At 35.9% G+C, this 21,758-nt stretch overlaps 1 protein-coding gene across 1 annotated transcript in view; it reads left to right on the top strand.

Moving 5' to 3' along the window:
- Positions 1-222: 222 nt before the first annotated feature.
- Positions 223-21,758, top strand: part of PKHD1L1 (PKHD1 like 1) — a 160,697-nt gene continuing 139,161 nt past the window's right edge. The window contains exons 1-6 of the mRNA XM_023518204.1: positions 223-295; positions 2,591-2,680; positions 14,191-14,335; positions 15,349-15,457; positions 16,939-16,996; positions 18,831-18,924. Of these exons, the coding sequence (XP_023373972.1) occupies positions 223-295; positions 2,591-2,680; positions 14,191-14,335; positions 15,349-15,457; positions 16,939-16,996; positions 18,831-18,924 (569 nt within the window). The remainder of the gene's footprint in view (positions 296-2,590; positions 2,681-14,190; positions 14,336-15,348; positions 15,458-16,938; positions 16,997-18,830; positions 18,925-21,758) is intronic.

Below are 21,758 nucleotides of genomic sequence, written 5' to 3'. Positions count from 1 at the left end.
CTGCCGCCAGGGTCCTAGGTAGGGTGCGTGTGCGCGTGTGCGTGTGTGCAAACCCCAGAGGCGCAGCCCGAGAGCTGGGGGCGGGGCGGGCCGCGGTGGCCAAGTTCGCGGGCGCTCGGGGGCAAGTCCGGCGCGAGAGTCGAGTCGCAGTCCCAGAGCCGAGCTCCAGCGCTGGCGCCAGCTGCGAGCCGCGGGCACCGACTCCGCGGAACTGGCTTTGCGATGGGACACCTGTGGCTCATGGGGACTTGGAGCCTTTGGGGACTGCTCCTGTGTGCCGTGGATCCCCGCGCAGGTAACCCACTCCGGGCACTAGGGAGGCAAGCAGTAGAGACCCGTGTGGACACCTTCCTGCTCCTGAGATCTCGGGAGAGGATGCGGGACCACCTTGCACTGCCCTTGGCTGAGGCTGTGAGTGCGGCTGGGCTGCCTGGCGACCCTGGGGACCCTGGGACCTGGAAGGCAGTACTAACGGACAGAGATCTAGAGAGAGAGAGAGACAGAGCGCTCTCTCTCCCTCTCTCTCTTTTTTACATGAAAGAAAAGCCTGAAACTTTATTATAAAAAAGGAAAAGAACACTCTAAAACCCTGGGATGTGGGGGTGTCATCGGAGGTTAGAAGGACAGGCAGCAGGCTCAGTAGCCCAGGTGGTGAAGACATCCAGCCGGCAGGTCAGCTATTGCCTGCAGCTGTCAGGACCTCGCATTCAGGCGCTGCTGGCTGCTGGTTGAGGCAGAGGCTGAGCAGCCCTGGGGAGGAGCCAGGCACTTGGGCCTTGAGCTCCTCCCAAGGAGGAGGAAGGGCACAGGGAAAAAGAACACACAGCAAAAAAGGGGGATCCCTTTTAATTCATCATTGTTGCTGCTTGAATTCTGGATGTCCCACCACCAGCACCAAGTGACGAAATGAAGACTGAAATCTGGCGGGGGTGTGGGAACTGGGAAGTGGCGACCTGTGTCTCCTCTCACTTTCCTCTTCTTGGGTCCCTTTCCCACTGAAGGGAGAGCGACATCTCTCAGTAGGACAGGAACGGGTCTTTGTGGAGAGTGTCAGTCATTTCCAGGGGCAGCTGTCCTGTGTCTTCAAAGTAATACCCAGGAGAGGGTTAGGAGGAGACTGATAAGATAGGAAATTGGAGTTGTCTGCGGAGATAAGGGAGGATGAACCTGAGATAGGCGAGGAGAGCTCTGTCTGGAGATAGGATCCAGCTCCCTCCCTGGCGTTTCCTACCTGGTCTGTGGGCTGCCCAGGCTGTGACTGCCATAGAAGCAGGAACACCTGGGAGGTCTTGACAAAGACAGATCTGAAGTTCAGAGGTGTGGGGATGGCTGGAGCTGGTGTCCTAATGTTGGTGAGCTTTCCCTATCGTAGGGGAAGTCCACACTAAACGTTTTTCAGGCAGGAATGAACTTTACAATCATAATTCCTTATACATCCATTTCAAACAATAATTTCTGTGGCTCTTCTTCGCATCCCCACCTTAATTATTCTACTGACTCTGAGAATTTGTTTAGAATTTTATTAATTACCAGATCTGTACAATTTTAAGCAGAAAATAAACATTTCTTTTTACTGTATGTCTTTCAGTTGTTTTGAGGAATTATTTGTAGTACCCTCTCCCCAAAGCAACTAACTCATCCCTGTATTTGCACAAGTGTCTCTGTTGCCTCTGTCTAGAACTCTCTTCATCTTTCTGATGGCTTTTCCAGTCTCACTAGATTTGTATTTGCCCTCCAAAATGTGTCAGGAACATCCCTTCTTTTTAGAAGCCAGCGTGACCCACACCGTGTGGGTGAAATGCTCTTTCTGAGTCACCCACGGCCCCTAGGCTTTCTTCTAGCCCTTGTCCTGTTTTAGCCAAGCTTTTGTAAAGTTAGGACTATTCACATTTCTGTAGCCCCAGGAAGCTAACACAGTTTGTTGAATTAGTTAGTGACTTTTACATTAGGAAACTGACTCTCATCAGGAGGCTAAAAAGACCCCAGAAATTCTCTCTCCTGCAGTCTCACTCTGTCACACAAATCATTCCTTCTTAAAACCAACATTACTCTTTGTACCTGGTCTAGTCCTTTAACCTCCCTAGCATTGCATTTCTGATCTGCTTTTGTAATGACCCATTTCTTCACACTGTCTGCTGTCATGTGGGCTACGGAATGTTGCTAGGGATCTGCATTTAGCAGAGCACTCACTGTATGAAAGGAGGGTTTATTTAATAAATGTTTTCTTTGGGGAGGGGACACAATTACAGGAGGGTCCTATCTAACAAAAGCAATCAGTGTAAACTGGTTCCTTGTACCCTCAATGAATCCCCAAGAATTTAAAAAAAAATACATGTTTTATAATAAGATAGGTAAGTGATGAAAATGATCATGCATTGATTCTTGTTCTTGGTAGCACCTAAGATGGTGCTTTGCCCAAAGGCAGTGAGTATGTGTAGAGCCAAAAAAAGAAAAAAAACCTAGGAATATTTTACTTCCTGTCCTATGCCTTCAAAATGTTTTATTTGCAAGATTGTGTTATGTTATATAACATTTTAGGCTTGTAATGAACTCAATGATTTTACCCCTAATGTGCTTTAATATCTTTCAGATGGCTCTGAAATAATCCCCAAAGTCACAGAAATAATACCCAAATACGGCAGCATAAATGGAGCAACAAGGCTGACTATTAAAGGAGAAGGTATGGCTGCTTTTTTCTGTCGCTGTTGAGGTATTTTACAACTATTTCACCTTTACTTAAAAACATAAACAAAAAAGAAAAGAAAAACCACTGGAGTTGTGTTTCCATTTGACCAACATAACTCAACTTGATCCTCTTTGATACTTAATGAAACAAATCCTCAAGACTGTCTGTCAACTTGATCATCTTCGTTTTTATTATCATTGATTTCTTTTTGCTTTATAAAAACATGAAATCTGATTTGTCCTGAGTTACATTCTTCTGTCCCTCTTTACAAGTAACAGATAAGAGATATGGAGAAGTTTTTAAATAAAGTAAATATTTTGATATAAGAAGCTTTGAAAGTTAACAAGATTTTATATATTTCACATGAAACCTGAGCCTCATGGCAAGCATTAGAAAATTAAAATGGCATTCCCAGAATTTCAAAACAAAAAGGATGGCAATGGTAGAATAAAGAATAGTGGCTGAGGGGAAAGTAGGGTGGATAAAGACATCAACAGTTGCTGCATTCCAAGGATTAGGCTATGGTATATGGCATGTGGGTATGTGTACATTTTCAAATTTATTACTCATCTCCCTAACTCCCCATGTTATTTCTTTTTCATAGATGAGGTAAGTGAAAAATAAAGAGATTCAATATCTTGCCTGAGATCATACATAGTACACAGACAAACTAAGGTCGACCATATGACCCTAAGTTAACTTAGTGCTAAATCTAATTCCCTTTAAAAACATTTTTTAAAAATTTCAGAATACTATGGGGATACGAATGTTTTGGTTATATCAATTACTTCTGTATAACTTGAGTCAAAGTCATAAGTGTGCCCATCACCCAGATAATGTGCACTGTACCCTTTAGGTGTGAATTTAGCTCTGTCTTCCAATCCCCTCCCACCTGCTTGCTCTCCATTGAGTTTTACCACCACATATGCAGATGGATGTCGATCAGTTACTTCCAGTTTAATAGTGGATGCAGGCTGTGTTTGTTTTTTCCATTCTTGCTATATAGACATCACTTAGAAGAATGGTCTCCAGTTCCATCGAAGTTGTTACAAAAGGTATTAGCTCACTTTTTTTTTTTTTTTTTTTTGAGACAGAGTCTCACTTTGTTACCCTCAGTAGAGTGTCATGGCATCACAGCTCACAGCAACCTTAAACTCTTGGGCTTAAGTGATTCTCTCGCCTCAGCCTCCCGGGGACTACAGGTGCTCACCATAATGCCTGGCTATTTTTAGAAACAAGGTCTCACTCTGGCTCAGGCTGGTCTCAAACTGGTGAGCTCAGGCAAGCCACCCGCCTTGGGCCTTCCTTAGTGCTAGGATTATAGATGTGAGCCACAGATGTGAGCCACCATACCCGGTTTTTCCTCAGCCTTCTGATGACTCCATGCTATTTATATAGCTTTTGTTAAAATACTCATATATGGGTGAAGACTTGGGTAGATTCCACATTTTTTTTTATGTCTGATAGCATAACTGTGTACATTAATGCAATCATGGGGTACAGTGTGCTGTTTTCATACACATTTTGAAATACTCTCATCAAACTGGTTAACATAACCTTCATGTCATTTTCTTAGTTATTGAGTTAAAATGTTCATCTTTGTGATCATGAATTGGGCTGCAATAAACATTCAAGTACAAATGTGTTTTGGCAAAAGACTTTTTTCCTTTAGGTAAATACCCAATAGTGGGATTGCTGGATCAAATGGTAGGTCTACACTTAGTTTTTTGAAGTATCTCCATATGATTTTCCATAAAGGTATACTAGTTTGCAGTACATAAGTCTTGCTTTCTCTCCACATCTACATATCAGCTGTAATTTTGGGATTTTTCTGATAAAAGCCATTCTCATGGGAGGTATGTGGTATCTTATTATGGTTTTGATTTGCATTTCCCCGATGATCAGAGATATTAAGCATTTTTTTCTTGTTTATTAGCCATTATTCTATCTTCTTTTGAAAAGCTTCTATTTATGACTTTTACCCACTTTTATGAAGTGGTGTGATTTTGTTCTTGTTAATTTGCTTGATTTCTTTGTAGATTCTGGTTTTCAGCCCTTTATCAGATACATAGCATGCAAATATTTTCTCCCATTCTGTAGGTTGTCTATTTGTTCTATTGATTGTGTCCTTGCCTATGCAGAAGGCTTTTAATTTAATCAGGTCCCATTTGATAATTTTTATTGTTTCTGTGATTGCCATTGGGATCTTCTTCATAAATTCTTTGACTAGATGAATGTCTATAACAGGCTTTTCCAACCTTTTCTCCTAAAATTCTTATTGGTTCATGCTTCAGGTTTAAGTCCATTATCCATTGTGAATTAACTTTTGTGAGTGTTGAGAGGTACAGATCCTGTTTCAATCTTATACTGACATTAGACTATCCAATATTTCCAGCACCATTTGAATTATATTCTTAATACCAATATCTGCATTTATGACTGAACTGAAAGGAACATAATTAGCCCAGTTCTGCATTTTTGCTTTAGTTTTTATGGGCCTAATAATACTTTTTTTTTTATTAAATGAAACATGTTTGACGTGTTGGGGTACAATGCTAAATAAGAGGGTAGGATAGAAAAGTAGAATGTTAATGAAAGAAGAAAAGGAATAGAAAGCAAAATTTTGGATTCCTTCTCTTGCCACCCAAACCCAGGCTTTATCAAGACATGGGTTAGTGTGATTCTCTTTCTCCATGCCTGCTCTTGAGATGAAAACATAGAAGTCAATCAATCAGTAAATATATTTAATGAGTGCCTATTCCCAGGATTGAAAAGAAATATGTAGTTCTTTCAGCAATGAGGCCTTTGCAATATAAATAACAGTAATATTCAGGTGCTTATGAATTTTTGAAGAATATGAAAGGACATTTACAAAAAATATCCATGAAATCTATTATTTGGTCTTTAAGAAGTGAGCAGTTTTTGGAATCAGTTGACAAAGCAAGATATTTAATTACTCTAATAAATTGAAATGTCTTTTAATACTTCTAATATTTCTGCAGAATTCAGTCTCTCAATGAGACATTTAAAACGGTTTATGCCTTTACATTGTGAATAATATGTTCTGAATTAAAGTGCTTTTTTCTTCAAGAATTAAGACCTATAAACAATGTATTTGATAAAGATTATTTTTAACATATCTTTAACCATATCTTCTTTATCTTGTAAATTGCTAAGATGATGTGCTTGAAAGCTATTGGGTTTTAATTTGAAACTAAATTTGAAATTTTAATCTGAAACCATCCATGTTTTTTTTTTGTTTTTTTTTTTTTCTGTTTTGGGACCTGAATTTTTTGTGATCCCACGAACATGGTTTGAGTTTAAACACATACACATGGATCATCCTTAATTAGAAGTAACAAAACCCCAAAGCATTCTGTTGTTAAGATATTTTGGAAGGTCATCTTTTTAAATTCAGCCATATAATCTTTGCTCCTGTGTGTAAGTTCTGAGGTAGTTAGCCTAGGACTCTTAATTATGAAGCATAAAATGTTGAGGTAAATTTCTGCACTTCCCATTAGTCCCAGTTTCTGGTTGCTTTTGGCAGAGACTTATTGAGGAGTTAGATTCCATTTGAACTATGAATACCTGCACGCCAATTCATATTTGTTTCCTAGCTCCCTTTTGTCACACTGCAGGTGACTAAAAAAATGTGTATTTATATGTATTTGTCATAGACTGCACCTAAATGCCATTTTATTGCTTTATGAAAGTAGAGAATAGAATAGTGGTTATCAGAAGCTGGGAAAGGGGGAAATGGGAGGTATTGGTCAAAAGGTAGAACATTGCATGTATGCAAAATGTGTAAGTCCTACAGATGTTCTGTCCAGCAAAGTGCCTATTGTTCACAATACTGAAATGTATACTCAAAATTTTGCTAAGAGGCTAGGTCTCATGTTACATGTTCTCATCACAAAAAATTTTAAGATTAATAAATAAAGTAGGAAGAAAGTTTTGGAGGTGATGGATATGTTTATGGTATTGCTTGTGATTACAAGTTTCATGAGTATATACTTATCTCCAAACTCATCAAATTGTACATGCTAAATATTCTTGTTGTAAGCCAATCACACCTCAGTGAAGTATTTTGAAATATCAGTAAATAAATAATAAATAAGATGCTATTTTAACATAGGTTTTTGGGTATCCATGATATATAGAATGTGGTGAAAGCAAAGCATACCAGAGCTCTCATAGCTACATGAATGAACTTGAACAAAGTTTATTTGGAGGGACTACATTCATATACTGCATCAGTGCTTTCTCTGATCGATATATCATTGTACAGCATGCTAACTTACCAATGACACACGATCGCTTTTTTTTTTTTTTTTTTTTGGAGACAAGGTCTTGCGCTTTCTCCCACACTAGAATATAGTGGCATGATCATAGCTCACTACACCCCCAAATTCCCGGGCTCCATGAAGCCTCCTGCCTCAGCCTCCAAAGCACTGGTATTACAGGTGTAAGCCAACTACTCTTGTCCTAAAAACATCTTCTAAATTGAATTCTATATTCTAGATGACTACCTAAATGTTGGTCCCAGATTATATTTTAAAATATTTTACTTTTGTAAAAGTCATTATAAAAAGTAAAATATTATAGAAATGCTTCACTTAGAAAGTGAGTTCTCTGAATACTACCCAATAGAAGGGTCAACCATTAACATTTGTTGTACCCAAGTACCTTCTGGCTATTTCTACACATGACACAGTATTGACCTTTAAAAGCAAGAATTTGTTGCTGCATTATTTGATTTGAAATGAGTCAAAGATAAATGATTTTAGAATTATAATGCCCAGGCAAAATTGTTTTGGGCAATGGCATGGTCACAGAAATTATGTTATTCTCCTTCTAAGAGATTTGATGAGAAGCATTATCATTTTGGTAAGTTCTGGAATGTTTATAACTATGTTGGTTTTGTTACTTTATAGTCATCCCTTGTGTTTTTCAATTGTCTTCCTTGACATTTATCATGTCTCTCTTTATTTATAAAAATCATTTAAGATGGGAAGAGTAATATTTTACTTTGGCCTCCTTTTTAAGCCATTTCCCTTACGCTGTCTGGTCCCCAAGTTTTGCTGAAATGAAGTGTCGAATGGCATAATTCATGCAATATTATGGAAAGCAAATGGACTTTAGGTCCAGTCTTTCAATTCTATCTTTGCCACTTTGCATCACATGACTGGGGCAAGTTACTTCTCTGAGACTCAGCTTCCTCATCAGTAAAATGGGCTAGTAATTTCTACTTCCTGGGACTGCTATGAGTCTTGAAAAGGTTGATATGTCTAAGTCAACCATTACATAGTATATGCTCTGTTTTATATATAGCTATTTTATTTTTATTATTCTTTCCATTCTTGTTATAGGTCTAGCTTAATTCTTTAGGAATTATCTTCCATCTATTACACTGTATCATTCTTTCCCATTGTTTTGAATTGTTACAACTTTTAAGTAGGTTAATACACTCTCAATCCTGCTTTTTTAAACCAGAAAAATCAAAATTGGCTGCTTTGCACGTGACAACTTCTGGCTTTTACAACATTGACATTTTCTGTAAAAGCAGCACAGTCATTACTTTTGAATTGTTGCTATCAGGAGACCCAGGTTTGCGTACCTGGCAGTTCTTGTCTCCAGTGTTTCTGCAAAAGAAAAAAAATACATCAACATGTCAGGAATTTTCAGTTGAAGCTCAACCTTTTCTGTTTCCAGGGTACACCCAACCCTTCCTGTAATCTCTGTGCTTTGGAGCACTTCCAGAAGTACTTCTTATGCCCAATTATTTGTTTAGAATTATACTTTTATTTTTATTTTTAAGTATTTCTTTAAATATATTTTTTATTTCTACATATTTCAGAACCACTTTTAGAGACAGGATACCACTCTGTTACCCAGGCTGGAGTGGAATTATACTTTTAAATTAAAATTCATTTTTAATGTGATTCCTTTGCATTTCATTTCTGGAACTAGCTAAAAAACACGAAATATTTATATACTGTGTTTTAAGCAAAATTAATAATGAAAATGTTTATAAACATTTGATTCCTATTTCCCCATAGATTTTACTTAGAAATTTCCACATAAACTATGTATAGTTTACATGATAGTAACTCTTAAGCTAAAAACAATAGCATCTTTCATGGATGTTACTTTTTAGAATGGTGGTTGTTTTTGGAATGCTGAAGAACACATCTGCATTACCGTATCATTGATGTCACATGTACCTGATAGGAAAATAAAGACGCATATCACATCCTGAACCACACCACAAGTAAAATTTTCCATTCTTTCATTAGTTGCCAGCATCCCTCTGTGTGTTCCAAACTCAATATGAACTCCAAAGATAAGCAGAAGCTGACAAAAGGGAAGAGTAGGTTTTTGAGTAGCTTGCTTTGCTGGGTGTTCATAAGTCTTTTCACAGTTCCATTTAAGTAATAACTGCCTTTCTAGATTCAAAATTGCAAATTCAATGGAAATATCTTTCCCCTGTAAAACTGATACTTATTTTCATGTGTTAGCCTATGCTGAATGAGTCGTTTGATTAAGCTTAGAGGAATAAAGTGATATTTATTAAAATCCCTGCCCTTTTTGAGTTGCTGCTCACTTGCTCTACATATAAAAGAATGGGTAGGCTAGGAGCTCAGGGGCTGGAGGACATTACATTGGATAATAGATAATAGCATTGGTGATTACAGCCTAAGTTCAGAGTCTCAGCACCCTCTTATTGATTTCTGTATTATTTTTATGAAGGGGTATTAATGCTGAACCTACATGTCAGGACTTTTGTGACTCATAACAAGAAGACATCTATCAAGCTCTTAGCAGATAAACCAGGCACCATGTTAACAATATATGGACATTATCATTTAGTATTCCTAACAGTCCATTAAGGTAGATTAGTCGTTTTTCCTAGGAGAGGACTAGGCTGAGAGAGTTTACATTGTTCCCAAGGTTCTAATGGAAAAGGAGTGCTGGAACTGAGATTCCAACCCTCAGCGTCAGCAGCCAAAGCCTGGCTCCTTTCCATTAAACAGCACTGTCGCCTAACAGGTAGTTTCACCGCAGCTGGAATTTAGCGGCTTTGGTATTTGATGAACGTCTGGCATGGTGAAGTCCTACTTCCTATTAGTGCTGTACTAGGCAATATTTATGTTGTCTGATGGACCTTTGTAGAACACTGAAAATGTTCAGTAATTTAAAAAGCAGTTGCACCACAGATATCTGGCAATCCTACTTCATCTACTACACTACTTAAACTAGTAAAAGTTGTTTAATGTGAGCACATACTGCATTAATGATTATTTTGTTGAAACATACCTGAATACTAAAATTTTAAGGTAAAACTAAATATTTTTATAATGTGAATATGACAAATAATGTATTTCTATTATAATATTATTTATAGTACTACAAATAGGATTATACATAAGATTTAAAAAGTTCAATCTACGTCCTTGAATTTACCATTTTTTCTTACTTACTGATAGTAAGTTTATTATTGTACTGAGAATAATATGGTCTGTGGGAATTAAATTTTAAAATTTATAAACCTCAGAAGTGATCCCTCTAATCCCCCTCCCTCCACCCATTCCCCCCTCCTCTCTGCCTCCCCCCTCCCCGTATTCTTAGGCTGTTACTAGGTTATAGCTTTATATATACCTATAACTTTATAGGTATAAATTAATTTCATAATAGGGGTGTGTACATTGGATACTTTTTCTTCCATTCTTGTGATACTTTGCTAAGAAGAACATTCTGAGGTTTATCTTACAAGGGTACAAGTGAATCTTTCTAAGAGTAGAATGTGAACGTTTTAAAACAATAACTAAGAAAATGACATGAAGTCTATGTTAACCAGTTTGATGGAAGTGGTTCAGATTGTGTGTGAAAACCCCACACTGTACCCCAGAAGTGCATTAATGTACATAGTTACCATTCAATAAAAAAAAATTTGAAATTTAAATATCTTATAAATGTATATTAATGACATGAGTACAAATCTGCAGAGAAAATTTTCATAATTTTGCAAATAGTGTAGTCATTGTTTGCTAATAGTAGTGTTGATGAGTTTTGTTTTGTTTTGTTTTGTTTTATAGGGGTACTTTAGTGGTGATAAGCGTCTGAAACATTCAGAAAAAATTGTATTAAAAAACACACATATTTTTAGAACTCATTAAGGAATTTTAGATTTTGAAGTAATCTGGGGAAAAAACTATTTACAAATTTAACTTTCTTCCAACAACATAGACAATTTCATAAATGTGCGTAGTTCACTTGGGATTTAATTAAATAGAAGAAGAATCCAACTACTTTTATGATAGGTTTTATTTTTTAGGTTTATTTCAAAGCAATATAAAATATTTTTATGTGGCATAAAGTACTTACTCACGCTTACTTCCAAATGTAGTCATTTATTTAATAGCAAGATTAGATTAAAATAGTTTTCTGCTGTTTCATATCACTCACTTATCTCTTTCTGTTGAGTCATAACCATCAGTATACAAACATACTGATATTTTGCCACCAGATAAAGGTAAAAGAAAAATCATCAACTTCAGCTACCAACCTTTCTCTGCTTCCCTTTAGTAAAACTGAAATATGTTACCAATACTTGTTTTCTTCACTTACTATATCCTCCAATCTTCCCTTGAGCCACGCCAAACATTTATAAACGTCATTCATCTATCGATCATTGACATAACATCTTCACTCCTGCCCCCATTCTATTCTTAGCACCAGCAGCTGGTGAATCTTGGAGCTTGTAATTCAGATCATGCCAGTCCTTTTTATTTCAAAACCTCCAGTGGTTCCCCCAAACATCTTCATTTCTGATCTCGTCTCGTACCACTTCTTCAAACACACTTGCCCTCCACAGGGTCTTGGCACATCCTATTTCCTCTATCTAAAATGCACTTTCCATAGATATCCCTATAGTTTGGTGTTTCTGAAAAACTTCCATGACCGTCTATCCTTTGAGTACATTCCATCCCAGCTTGCTTGTGGGAAAATCAGACTGAAGTTCCAAATTACCAGAGGCAACTTCAAAATGGTGAGCAAACAAAAAAACCCTAACGCTTCTGATTCCCATCAACGTTATGCAGGCCGCCATACAACTTCCCCAGCACCACTTACTGAATAAGGTGTTCTTTCCCCAGTGCATGTTTGTGTTGACCTTGACAAAGATCACTTGGCAGTGGGTAGGTGGCTTTATTTCTGGGTTCTTCATTCTGTTCTATTGATCTCTATGCTTATTTTTATACCAGTTCCATGCTGATTTACTTTGTGTAAGCCTAGTGATATTAATGTAATTTGAAGTCATATAATGTGATGGCTCCAGCTTTGTTCCTTTTATTTAGGATTGCTTTGACAATTTGGACTATTTGGGGGTCCGTATGAATTTTAAGATTTTTCTTCTAATTATTTGAAAAATGATGGTGGTATTGTGATAGAAATTGCATTGGATCTATAGATAGCTTTGGACAGTACTGTCATTTCAACAATACTTATTCTTCCAATCTGTGGGCATGGGATGTTTTTCTGTTGGTTGTATCATCTACGATTTCTTTCATCAGTGTTTTGTAGTTTTCCTTGTAGAGATCTTTCACCACTTTGGTTAAATGTATTCCTGGGTACTTTATTTTATTTTTTGTAGCTATTGTAAATGGTATGATCGTCTCAAAAGGTGTAGAACAAGCATTTGATGAAATTCAGCACCCTTCATGGTAAAACCTTCAACAACCTAGGCATCAAAGGAATATACCTCAAGATAATAAAAACCAAATATGAGAAATCCATCGCCAACATCATACTGAATGGGGAAATGTTGAAAGCATTCACCCTAAAAAGTGGAACAAGAAAAGGATGCCCACACTCACCCCTCCTATTTGGCATCGTGCTGGAAGTTCTAGCCAGAGAATCAGGCAAGACAAAAAAATAAAGGATATCCAAGTTGGAAAAGGGGAAGTCAAATAATCTCTCCTGATGACATGATCGTGTATGGTACCTACCTAGAGAACTCCAAAGACTTCTGCAAAATAATCCTAGATTTGATAAAAGAATTCAGTAAAGTTTCAGTAAAAGAAGTCAACAAAATCAGTAGCATTTCTGTATACTGGTAATGACCAAGCTTGGAACAAAATCATGAACTCAGATGCCTTTCATATTCAGCCACATCCTTTTGTTCTTATCTCTAATTCCAGACACAGGTGTGGAAAACAGTTCCCTGTGTATTGTGACTCCATACATGCTTCTAGCTTTTGGCCTGAAGTTTTCATTCCAGATCTTTGTTGATTGTCCCAAGGCGTCTCTAAGGCCATGACTTAACACGTTGGAACCCATATACCATATACTTACATGCAGCCAAAAGTACTGGAAAAACTATTTCCCCCAGGGGAACCCTCAGGCCCTGGGGACCAGATTTGGTGAATACGTGCTTCTGTGAATGATCCTTTGATTTGGAGAGGCATTCTGTATTTTCCTTAGAAATTCCTAGCAATGTTGAGCCACAGTTGTCCTAAGTGGTGACCAGATTTTCTCTCTTCAACTTTTTGTTCTCCCTCATACCCATGGGATTACCATGCAAGTAAACCATCTGCTTTCAATACCTCACCACAGACTTTCCTTTATAGAAAGTCAAAGTAAAGAGTCCATCACTTGGCTCGGCGCCTATAGCTCAACCGGCTAAGGCGCCAGCCACGTACACCTAAGGTGGCGGGTTCGAATCCCCAGCCCGGACCGCCAAACAACAATGACGGCTGCAACCAAAAAAATAGCCGGGCGTTGTGGCGGGCGCCTGTGGTCCCAGCTACTTGGGAGGCTGAGGCAGGAGACTCGCTTGAGCCCAGGAGTTGGAGGTTGCTGTGAGCTGTGATGCCATGGCACTCTACCCAGGGGGACAGCTTGAGGCTCTGTCTAAAAAAAAAAAAAAAAAAAAGAGTCCATCACTTATAAAATAGTGTACCCCTTCTCTATTCTTTCTAGCCTCTTTGGCCTGCTTTTTTCATGGTACTTATGCTCACCAAATATAGACTCTAGTGGGGTGTGTGTGTGTGTGTGTGTGTGTGTGTGTATGCACACATAGGCTCTCTGTATCCATGGATTCAGCACCTGCAGGTTCTGTATCCAGAGATCCAACCAGTACAGATGAAAAATACAGTATTTATGAAATGCTAAACCTGCTGATATGAGTTCCTCGGGGTCTGCTGGAGGACTTGAGCATTAGTAGATTTGGGTATCCCTGGGGATCCTGGAACCATCCTCTGTGGATACCAAGAGATGACTATAAATATCCTTAAGCAATAATACTTTTGTAAATAAATTGATTAAAGGCCGATTTTTATACTTCCAAAGAAGACTGCACTCACAGGGATAATGTGAAACAGGTTCACTTACTTGAGTACTAGTCATTAAATAATGTATTGAATGATGTGATATTGAGTTGACGATTGTCAAATATCTGAAAATAGAATTCTGTGAGTAATTATTGAGTTTTCTCATTTTTCCAGGTTTCTCTCAAGCAAACCAGTTTAACTACGGAGTCGATAACGCTGAGCTGGGAAACACTGTGCAATTAGTTTCTTCTTTCCGGTCAATTACTTGTGATGTAGAAAAAGATGCAAGTCATTCAACCCAAATTACGTGCTATACTAGGTCAGTTTTAAAGTATCTTTAATAACATAATTTTTATCATATCAGAAATCACAGTCGTGCTTATTAGTATTATCATGGTTTCTGTCTCCCTAGCTCTTATTAGTAATATTTTCCTTGTTATCTTTTATCACGCTAGCTTTTATAGTAATATTTTCCTATTACTTTTGGTTTCATGGTGTTTAGAATATTTTATATATTTATTATATTCAATTATAATACTTTCATCACATATGTGCATGACAAAATATAATATATTCTATATTTTTTCCATGTTATTAGAGCTATTATCTTATCATTATTAGAGTCTTTGAGAAGACAAATAGCTACTATTAAATTGTAATGATATGCCTCAAAATTCCAAAATTATGCTTTCCTGTCCAGTTTGATCAATTTTATTCAAAATCTTCACATAGTCATTAATATTAAAGATGATCATTTTGTATAGTGACATTTCAAGTTCATTGCTATCAGCCCAAATTGATGTGTGTTATTAGAAACTCAGGAAAAAAATTAAATCATTTTAAATTACAACTTTCAATATTGACCTTAGAAACAGGTAATTCATATTCCAGAGGATTTCACCCGTACTAGATTTGCTGACTATTCTTTAGCAGGAAAAGCTTGTTTAGGGTGAAATTTAGTTAAATAACACTTTTTAAGAAATAAAACATAGAATAACTGAATGTGGTGTTTTACTATTTGGGATTATTACTATGTTTGTTGTTATTGAATTTGTCTTTTTTTTTTCTCTTCTTGGACTCTGTTGTCTTTTTTAATAAGCACCAATACACATAATCAGAGTAGGCATTTGTCTGGGGTCATGAAGTTAGAATTTGCAATATAGAGTTTGGGATGGAGATTATCTTTGCATAATACAGAATGGAATGTAACCAAACATCTATTAGAATTTTCGACTCTTTCTGTTAAAAATGGTATGTCATCTATGGCAGTATTTTTTATTAATACTATAAATAGTTATCGCATTCTTCATATGTTCTTCATTTCCTTTTTAGAGCAATGCCAGAAGATTCCTACACAGTTAGAGTCAGTGTGGATGGGGTTCCTATTGCAGAAAATAACACCTGCAAAGGTCACATCAACAGCTGGGCCTGCAGCTTCAATGTATGTAGGGATCTTCTCTTTAAATGATGTATAATTTAAGAAACTTGAAAAACGGGGTTTTTGCTTTTCGATTTTACAGATTGTTATCTATTTTTACATTTAAAAATTTGTTAGCAGGTAACTAAAGATAAATTTTCTCCATTTTAGTTATCTTCCATAGGAACTGTATCTAGTTCTGATTTGTTTCCCTCTCCTTAGTTTCATTAATGAATTACATTTTTATACTTCCAAATTATTTTCATGTTTGTATTTTTCGCTTTTTCACCATTACTGCTCTTAGTTTAATTCTCCTTTTTCCTATTTTCATCAGACTCACTGCTTCCTTTTAATCAGAAACATGGCTACTTTTCCTTTCTATATAATGTGTAATGAAATAAGATAAAATGTGCCTGCATGTAGTGTGGGTCTCACTCAAAATGGAATTTCCCTGAACTGAGACATTTGCAATAATACCTCTAGCACCCTCATATTTTTTAAGAAACTGTTTATGTTTTAAGTTGTCAATTGTTGAGTATTACAATGTTCCAATGTGAAATAAATGTCTAAAAAAAAAAAGACTTCTGTACTCATGAAGCTTCTATGGTTTGCTAATATGTGGCTGAATATGATTTCCAAATATCTCTGGCTCCTTTTTCTTTCCCTAGACATGGAGCCATGCTTTTTCCTAGTATGTCCCACCTAAATGGCCCCAAAGCAATCTAAATTTAGCATGTCTCAAATTAGACTTTGTGTATTCTTCCTTAATCCTACTTTTTCTATGTTTATCTCTTACCATCTAAAGCTAGAACCCAGTTATCATCGTTGGTTTCTCCCTCACCTTCACCTTCAGCCTCATGGTTTTATATAAATAAAGATATAGATCTAGTTAATGATTTAGATATGGTTAGGGTGTGAACATCTTTGGTGGGAGTGTTATTCTGTCTACCATACTGTATTAGAATTACTGTCTTACTGGTGGCTTCCTGGAATTCTGCTGTCTTCCAGTTCCAATGTGGTGTCACAATTTTATCCACATTGCTTTAGAAAGTTATCATTATCTTATCTACTAAAGCTCACTATGTTGGGCTTTTTCTCTGTTTTGTTTCTATATTTTTGAAAAAAGCTGTGTTATTTTTTCGTGTTCCTAACAAAGGGTATACATTCTTTAATTTTATTTCACTAAATTCCTAAAAGTCTTTACCAGCGAGCCTTATTACTGTGGTTTGGTTTATACTTGTTAACCGTCATTTGTTAATGAAATGATGATTGAATTTAAAATTCCATGATACAAATATTTTGAAATGAAAGAGAATTTTTAGGTGATAAGGAAATGATCTTGCATAACCAGAAAATGTTCTAACTTTATTCCTTATATGCAAAAGGAAATATTTTGGCAGTTATATCATGAATATTGTTGGAATATGAATAATGTAAGAAATAGACCTATTTTGTAAAACTAAGAAAAATACAGATAATAATTACTTGACATTATTATTTTACAGGCAAAACATTTCAGAACTCCAACAATAAGGAGCATCACACCTTTATCTGGAACTCCAGGTCTGTTATATAACAGCTGAAATATCTTTTAGTTTTGTGGGAAATAATTTATTTGCTTTTTAGTATATAAAGTTATTATAAAACTTGGAAATTGGTAAATATCATTTTCTGATTATATAAATTACTACCAATTATTAGACAAATTTTGGCTGCATATTGTTGCTGTGGGGTTGCATCTTAATCAACTGTAGTATATTTAACTGTCCTTCAGTGCTGAACATTTAGCTGGCTTCCAGCGTTCATTATAATAACTATACTATACCAGCTCATAATTCTAACAACAATATGTGAAAATGCCCTTTTCTGTGGCTTTGACAATCCTAGGTGTTATTTTCATTCAAATATTTATGTAAAAATATAGCAGGTTCAGAGCAGACAGAGAGAGAAGGAGGGAGGGGATGAGGGAAAGGAAAAGGAAAAAAAAAATAGTGACTAATTCTCACATAAATTGGATTTAATTTCAACCAAAGTACATTATTTGAACAATAATGTTTAATTCAGCTGGTTAATGTGTTGTTTAGGATATTGCATCCTCATTGATAAGTGAAATATGTTTATAATTTCACTTTATAATAATATATTTTTTCCAGTTTTCATGCCGGGTATATCCAGATGGAGTAGAATGATTTTGAAGTATTTCTTCTTTTTCTATGGTCTATAATATTTGGCATGATCTGTTTTTTGAAATTATCTTCTATTTTTATTTATAAATATTAGTTGTCTATTTTTTGAGACGTTGGAAAAAAAAGAAGTTGACTGATGACTCCATACTCAACCTCAGAGTCAAAGCATTCTATGATAGACATACTTTTATCTGACAATGCGATTGTTACTTTTTTTGCATTATTATTATTATTGCTCAAAATTTCATTGCAGCAATCATCTGATTTCTATTCTGAATGTATTTATCTTCATTCATTCTTTACAAGGTTCTTGTTTCTAGTCTTTATCCTAAACATTGTTATTGTTATTAAATTTTAAGCCTTTTTGATTTTGTGAAGGCAAAAATTGGAAACCAAATAAACACATGTATATGTATAGGGAAAATAAAAAACAATATATAGCAGGTTCAAATTTTTTTCCTAATTCTTTAATTTATGTAATTAAGTTTATTTTATGTTTATTGACCATTTGTATTTTTCTTTATAAACATTACCTGTTCATCTCCTTGACTTGATTTAAAGCTAACCATGTTTTTTCACATTGAATTATAAGAATTCTTTAATATTTTAAGGAAATTAATCATCTATATGTCATGTATGTAGAAAATATAGTTTTGAGTTTATTACTTGCTTTTAAAATTTAATGATTCTTCTGTCTTCCGATAACTTTTAATTTTTATTATCTAATTTATATAACTTTACTCTTATCATTTCTTCAGTTTTACACTGTAAAGAGACCTACCATCCTATTTATATAGGTATTATATACATTTTCAAGTTTTTATTGTTTTATTTTGTTTTTCTATTAGAGACCGTTTCTCACTTTGTTATGGCTTTAATGTTTAATTTTTATTTAGCCTAGGATTTGTTTTATTTCTTGCTATAAAGTAGGCCCCCCCCTTCAAATAAACCACCCATTGACACAGGTGATATTTATTAACTTGGTCATTCTTTCTTCCATAATTCACTTTTTTACTCTACAAAGATTTGCAGATACTCATTCATGTTTTACTGTGTTTTCTAGAACTTTCAGAACAATGCGAAATGATAGTAGTGGACATAGGACACAAGTTTCTCAGTGCTGGTTTTACTAGGAAAACCTCTAATATTTTAGTACTCAATGTATGGATCTATATTTACACTGAACCTTGTTTGGGTTTTTTGGTTTTTAGGTACACTAATAACAATCAAAGGCAGAATCTTCACTGATGTCTATGGAAGCAATACTGCGCTAAGCTCAAATGGGAAAAATGTTAGGATTTTGAGGTAATTTTGATGCAGGAATGTATTCCTATAACTCGTAAATGGTATATAAAATTCCAAAAATAACCAGCCCAGTGATATTGAAACCCATTACAATGTGATGAGACTGATCATGTTTTATTGGCCATGTTATAAAAAGAAAAACAGACCATTGGGTGATCATTAATGTGGAAGCAATGGTCAAAATGCTTTTTTTTTTCTTTTTAGTTCTGCTGTAACTTGTTTTATTAAGGAAAGTTACAGAGAAGCAAATCCAATAGAAACTGGGTTATAGTAATTAACATTTTATTATTAGAGGACTTTACAACTTCATCTAACTGCATGTAAAAAATATCTATGGCCTGGAAGTTACGCAGCTTAGTCAAGCTCAGGAGTAGAACTCAAGTCTTACAGTATACAGTCTGGCATTTTATTGTACTATGGTACGCAGCATAGTGCTCAGGCTAAAAATGGTCAATAACTCATTAACAGGCCAAGCTTTGAATCTTGGTTCCTCCATTTACCAGCTGTTGAGCAGATGGTAACTTTAACTAGTCAACGAACATCAAGATATAACTGTCCACATTTTGGAATCGGAACTGTAGTGTAGCATGGATGTTATTACCTCAGTCCCCCCTTAAAAGACTGAAAGTCCTTTTCATTTCCTGTAGAACAAAGTATAGATTCAGGATCATAGATTTCAAGATGCTTCTTGTTTATTGACTGTACAAATAAAACAGATAAATGAACAAATTAAATAAGCAATTATAATAGCAGTTAGAGATCTTTTTTAAATACTAAGAAAGGTGGGATATGGTACTAGATTCACATACATATGCATATGTAATGTTGTGAAACAAGCAATTTGAAAGGTTTTAATAAATAAAGGTGATTTATCTAGCATTTGTGAAGTAGAACTCTCAATCAAATCATATTTGTTATATCTCTATAATGTTCTGGAAATGTTCATACCTATTTCTTATATGCAATAAAAGAAGTACTAAGTAGAAGGATATTTATCATTTTATATGAGGTCGGACAATTAGGTTTGCAAACTGATCCTAGAAGATATCTTATTGCTGGATATCAGTATGGTCACCTTTGAAGTCCCCTGCACTAACGCCAGTGCCGAGTCTACCCTTCAAAGCACTTCTAGAATGAGTTTGTGAACTTAAATTATCAGATCTCTGGTTTATACAATTTAGTGTAAGTAAAGATTTTGTCAGCTTCAGTGTTGCTGAGTATGGTGAATGGTTGATATTCTAATTCTTCGACAGGGTTTTCTAAGTCATCCTTTCTTATAATGAAGACAGGAAATAAAAAAATTAACCTTCAAAAAGAAAGTCCCCCCCCCAAAACTGTAAATGGAATTTATTTCTGTTTAATACAAGGACCCAAATGGACATTATTTCACCAAATTACAGAATCACTGTCAGAAGGAAGCATCAAGGTTAGGGTACCTTGCCTCGTACTGTAAGAAATCCCGATATTATTCACTTATATACATACAGTAATTTTTTTCATGCATCTTTTACTGGTGGGTGAGAAGGTCTTAGAGCTGCATTTACACTGTATTTATTATAGAGTAGGACTCCTGAGGCATTTCCTTATGCCTGGATCCTATTAGCAGGGAAGGAGTGGATAGCAATGGTTGTGTTCAAGGCAAGATCTTGTCCATTCAGACAAAGCTCCAAATTTAGACCAGATACAAATTACAGACAACATGCAAATTAGTAGAGGGCTTAGTGCTTACTAAGAAGCTTTTGGTCTGTAAGATCAGGTAAGAAAAAAATGCTAAAATATGTATTTAAGGCCAAATAGGGCAGTATTGCCATAGACACACATACATTCCTGGACCTCTATGGGGATCACCAGTGTGGTTAAAGTGTAGACTGTAGCCAGGCTGGCGGTGGATTCCTTTTCTACCCTTTATTGGCTGCAGGCTTGGGCAAGCTACTCAACCTCTCCGCTCTTGTTTCTTCATCTGTAAAGGATAGTAATTACTAACTCATATGCTGAGTGCAATTTGAATTTAGTAGGCGCCTGTAAGTTTTAGCTGTCAAATATATTCTTTAGTTGGAATAATGCAAGAGGTTAGAAGGAGAATTTGAATATTTGAATCTCTAGAATGAGCCCAATAATTCCATTTACTTGCTTTACACACCTAATGTAATGATTGAATAAACGGACTTAGGTGTAAAAGTGTGTTATAAAAAGCTTAAAATTTTCTGCAAACAAAAGTTGGGTGTTTTTTTTTTGTTTTTTTGTTTTTGTTTGCTCGTTTGTTTTTATAGTTCAAATTTATCTGGCCTTATTTTGAGTCTGGGATTTGCTGCCACAAAGGCTAGTGGTTTATTCTGGTGCTGCAAAGAACACAAAACCAGTCACCTGCCAGCCTCCAATAGCCTCAGGTTTTACCAGTGATAGGTTAGACCTGGTCAGCTGGGGAAATGTGATAGGCTAGACCTGATCAGCTGGGAAATGTGATAGGTTAGACCTGATCAGCTGGTGAAAGGTGAAGACAGATGTTTTCCCTGCAACCTAAGTTGCCTCTTCTCAGCTTATTTTCATTGATAGGTCACTGATGCTTCTAGACGTTTTCTTCCTCCTAATAACTCCATGATGTCTCTGTCAATTCCTGCAGTGCAAAAGTGACTATAAATTACATTTTTAATTGAATTGGTTGAACTTTAGGTGGATGAGTTCATTGTCCATTTCTATGTTTTCTTTCCTTGTCATACTAAACACCTTCTAACACATAAAAATATTTTATAACGATCAGTCTCTGACACTTAATGTCAGTCTCACAAGGACAGGGGACTTTATTTTGTTCACTGATGCATCCCAGTACGTACAGG

The sequence above is a fragment of the Otolemur garnettii genome, unplaced genomic scaffold, assembly GCF_000181295.1.
Source record: "Otolemur garnettii isolate 467f Iridium unplaced genomic scaffold, OtoGar3 scaffold00004, whole genome shotgun sequence".
Classification (NCBI taxonomy): Eukaryota; Metazoa; Chordata; class Mammalia; order Primates; family Galagidae; genus Otolemur; species Otolemur garnettii.
This window is presented reverse-complemented; position numbering and strand designations above follow the sequence as displayed.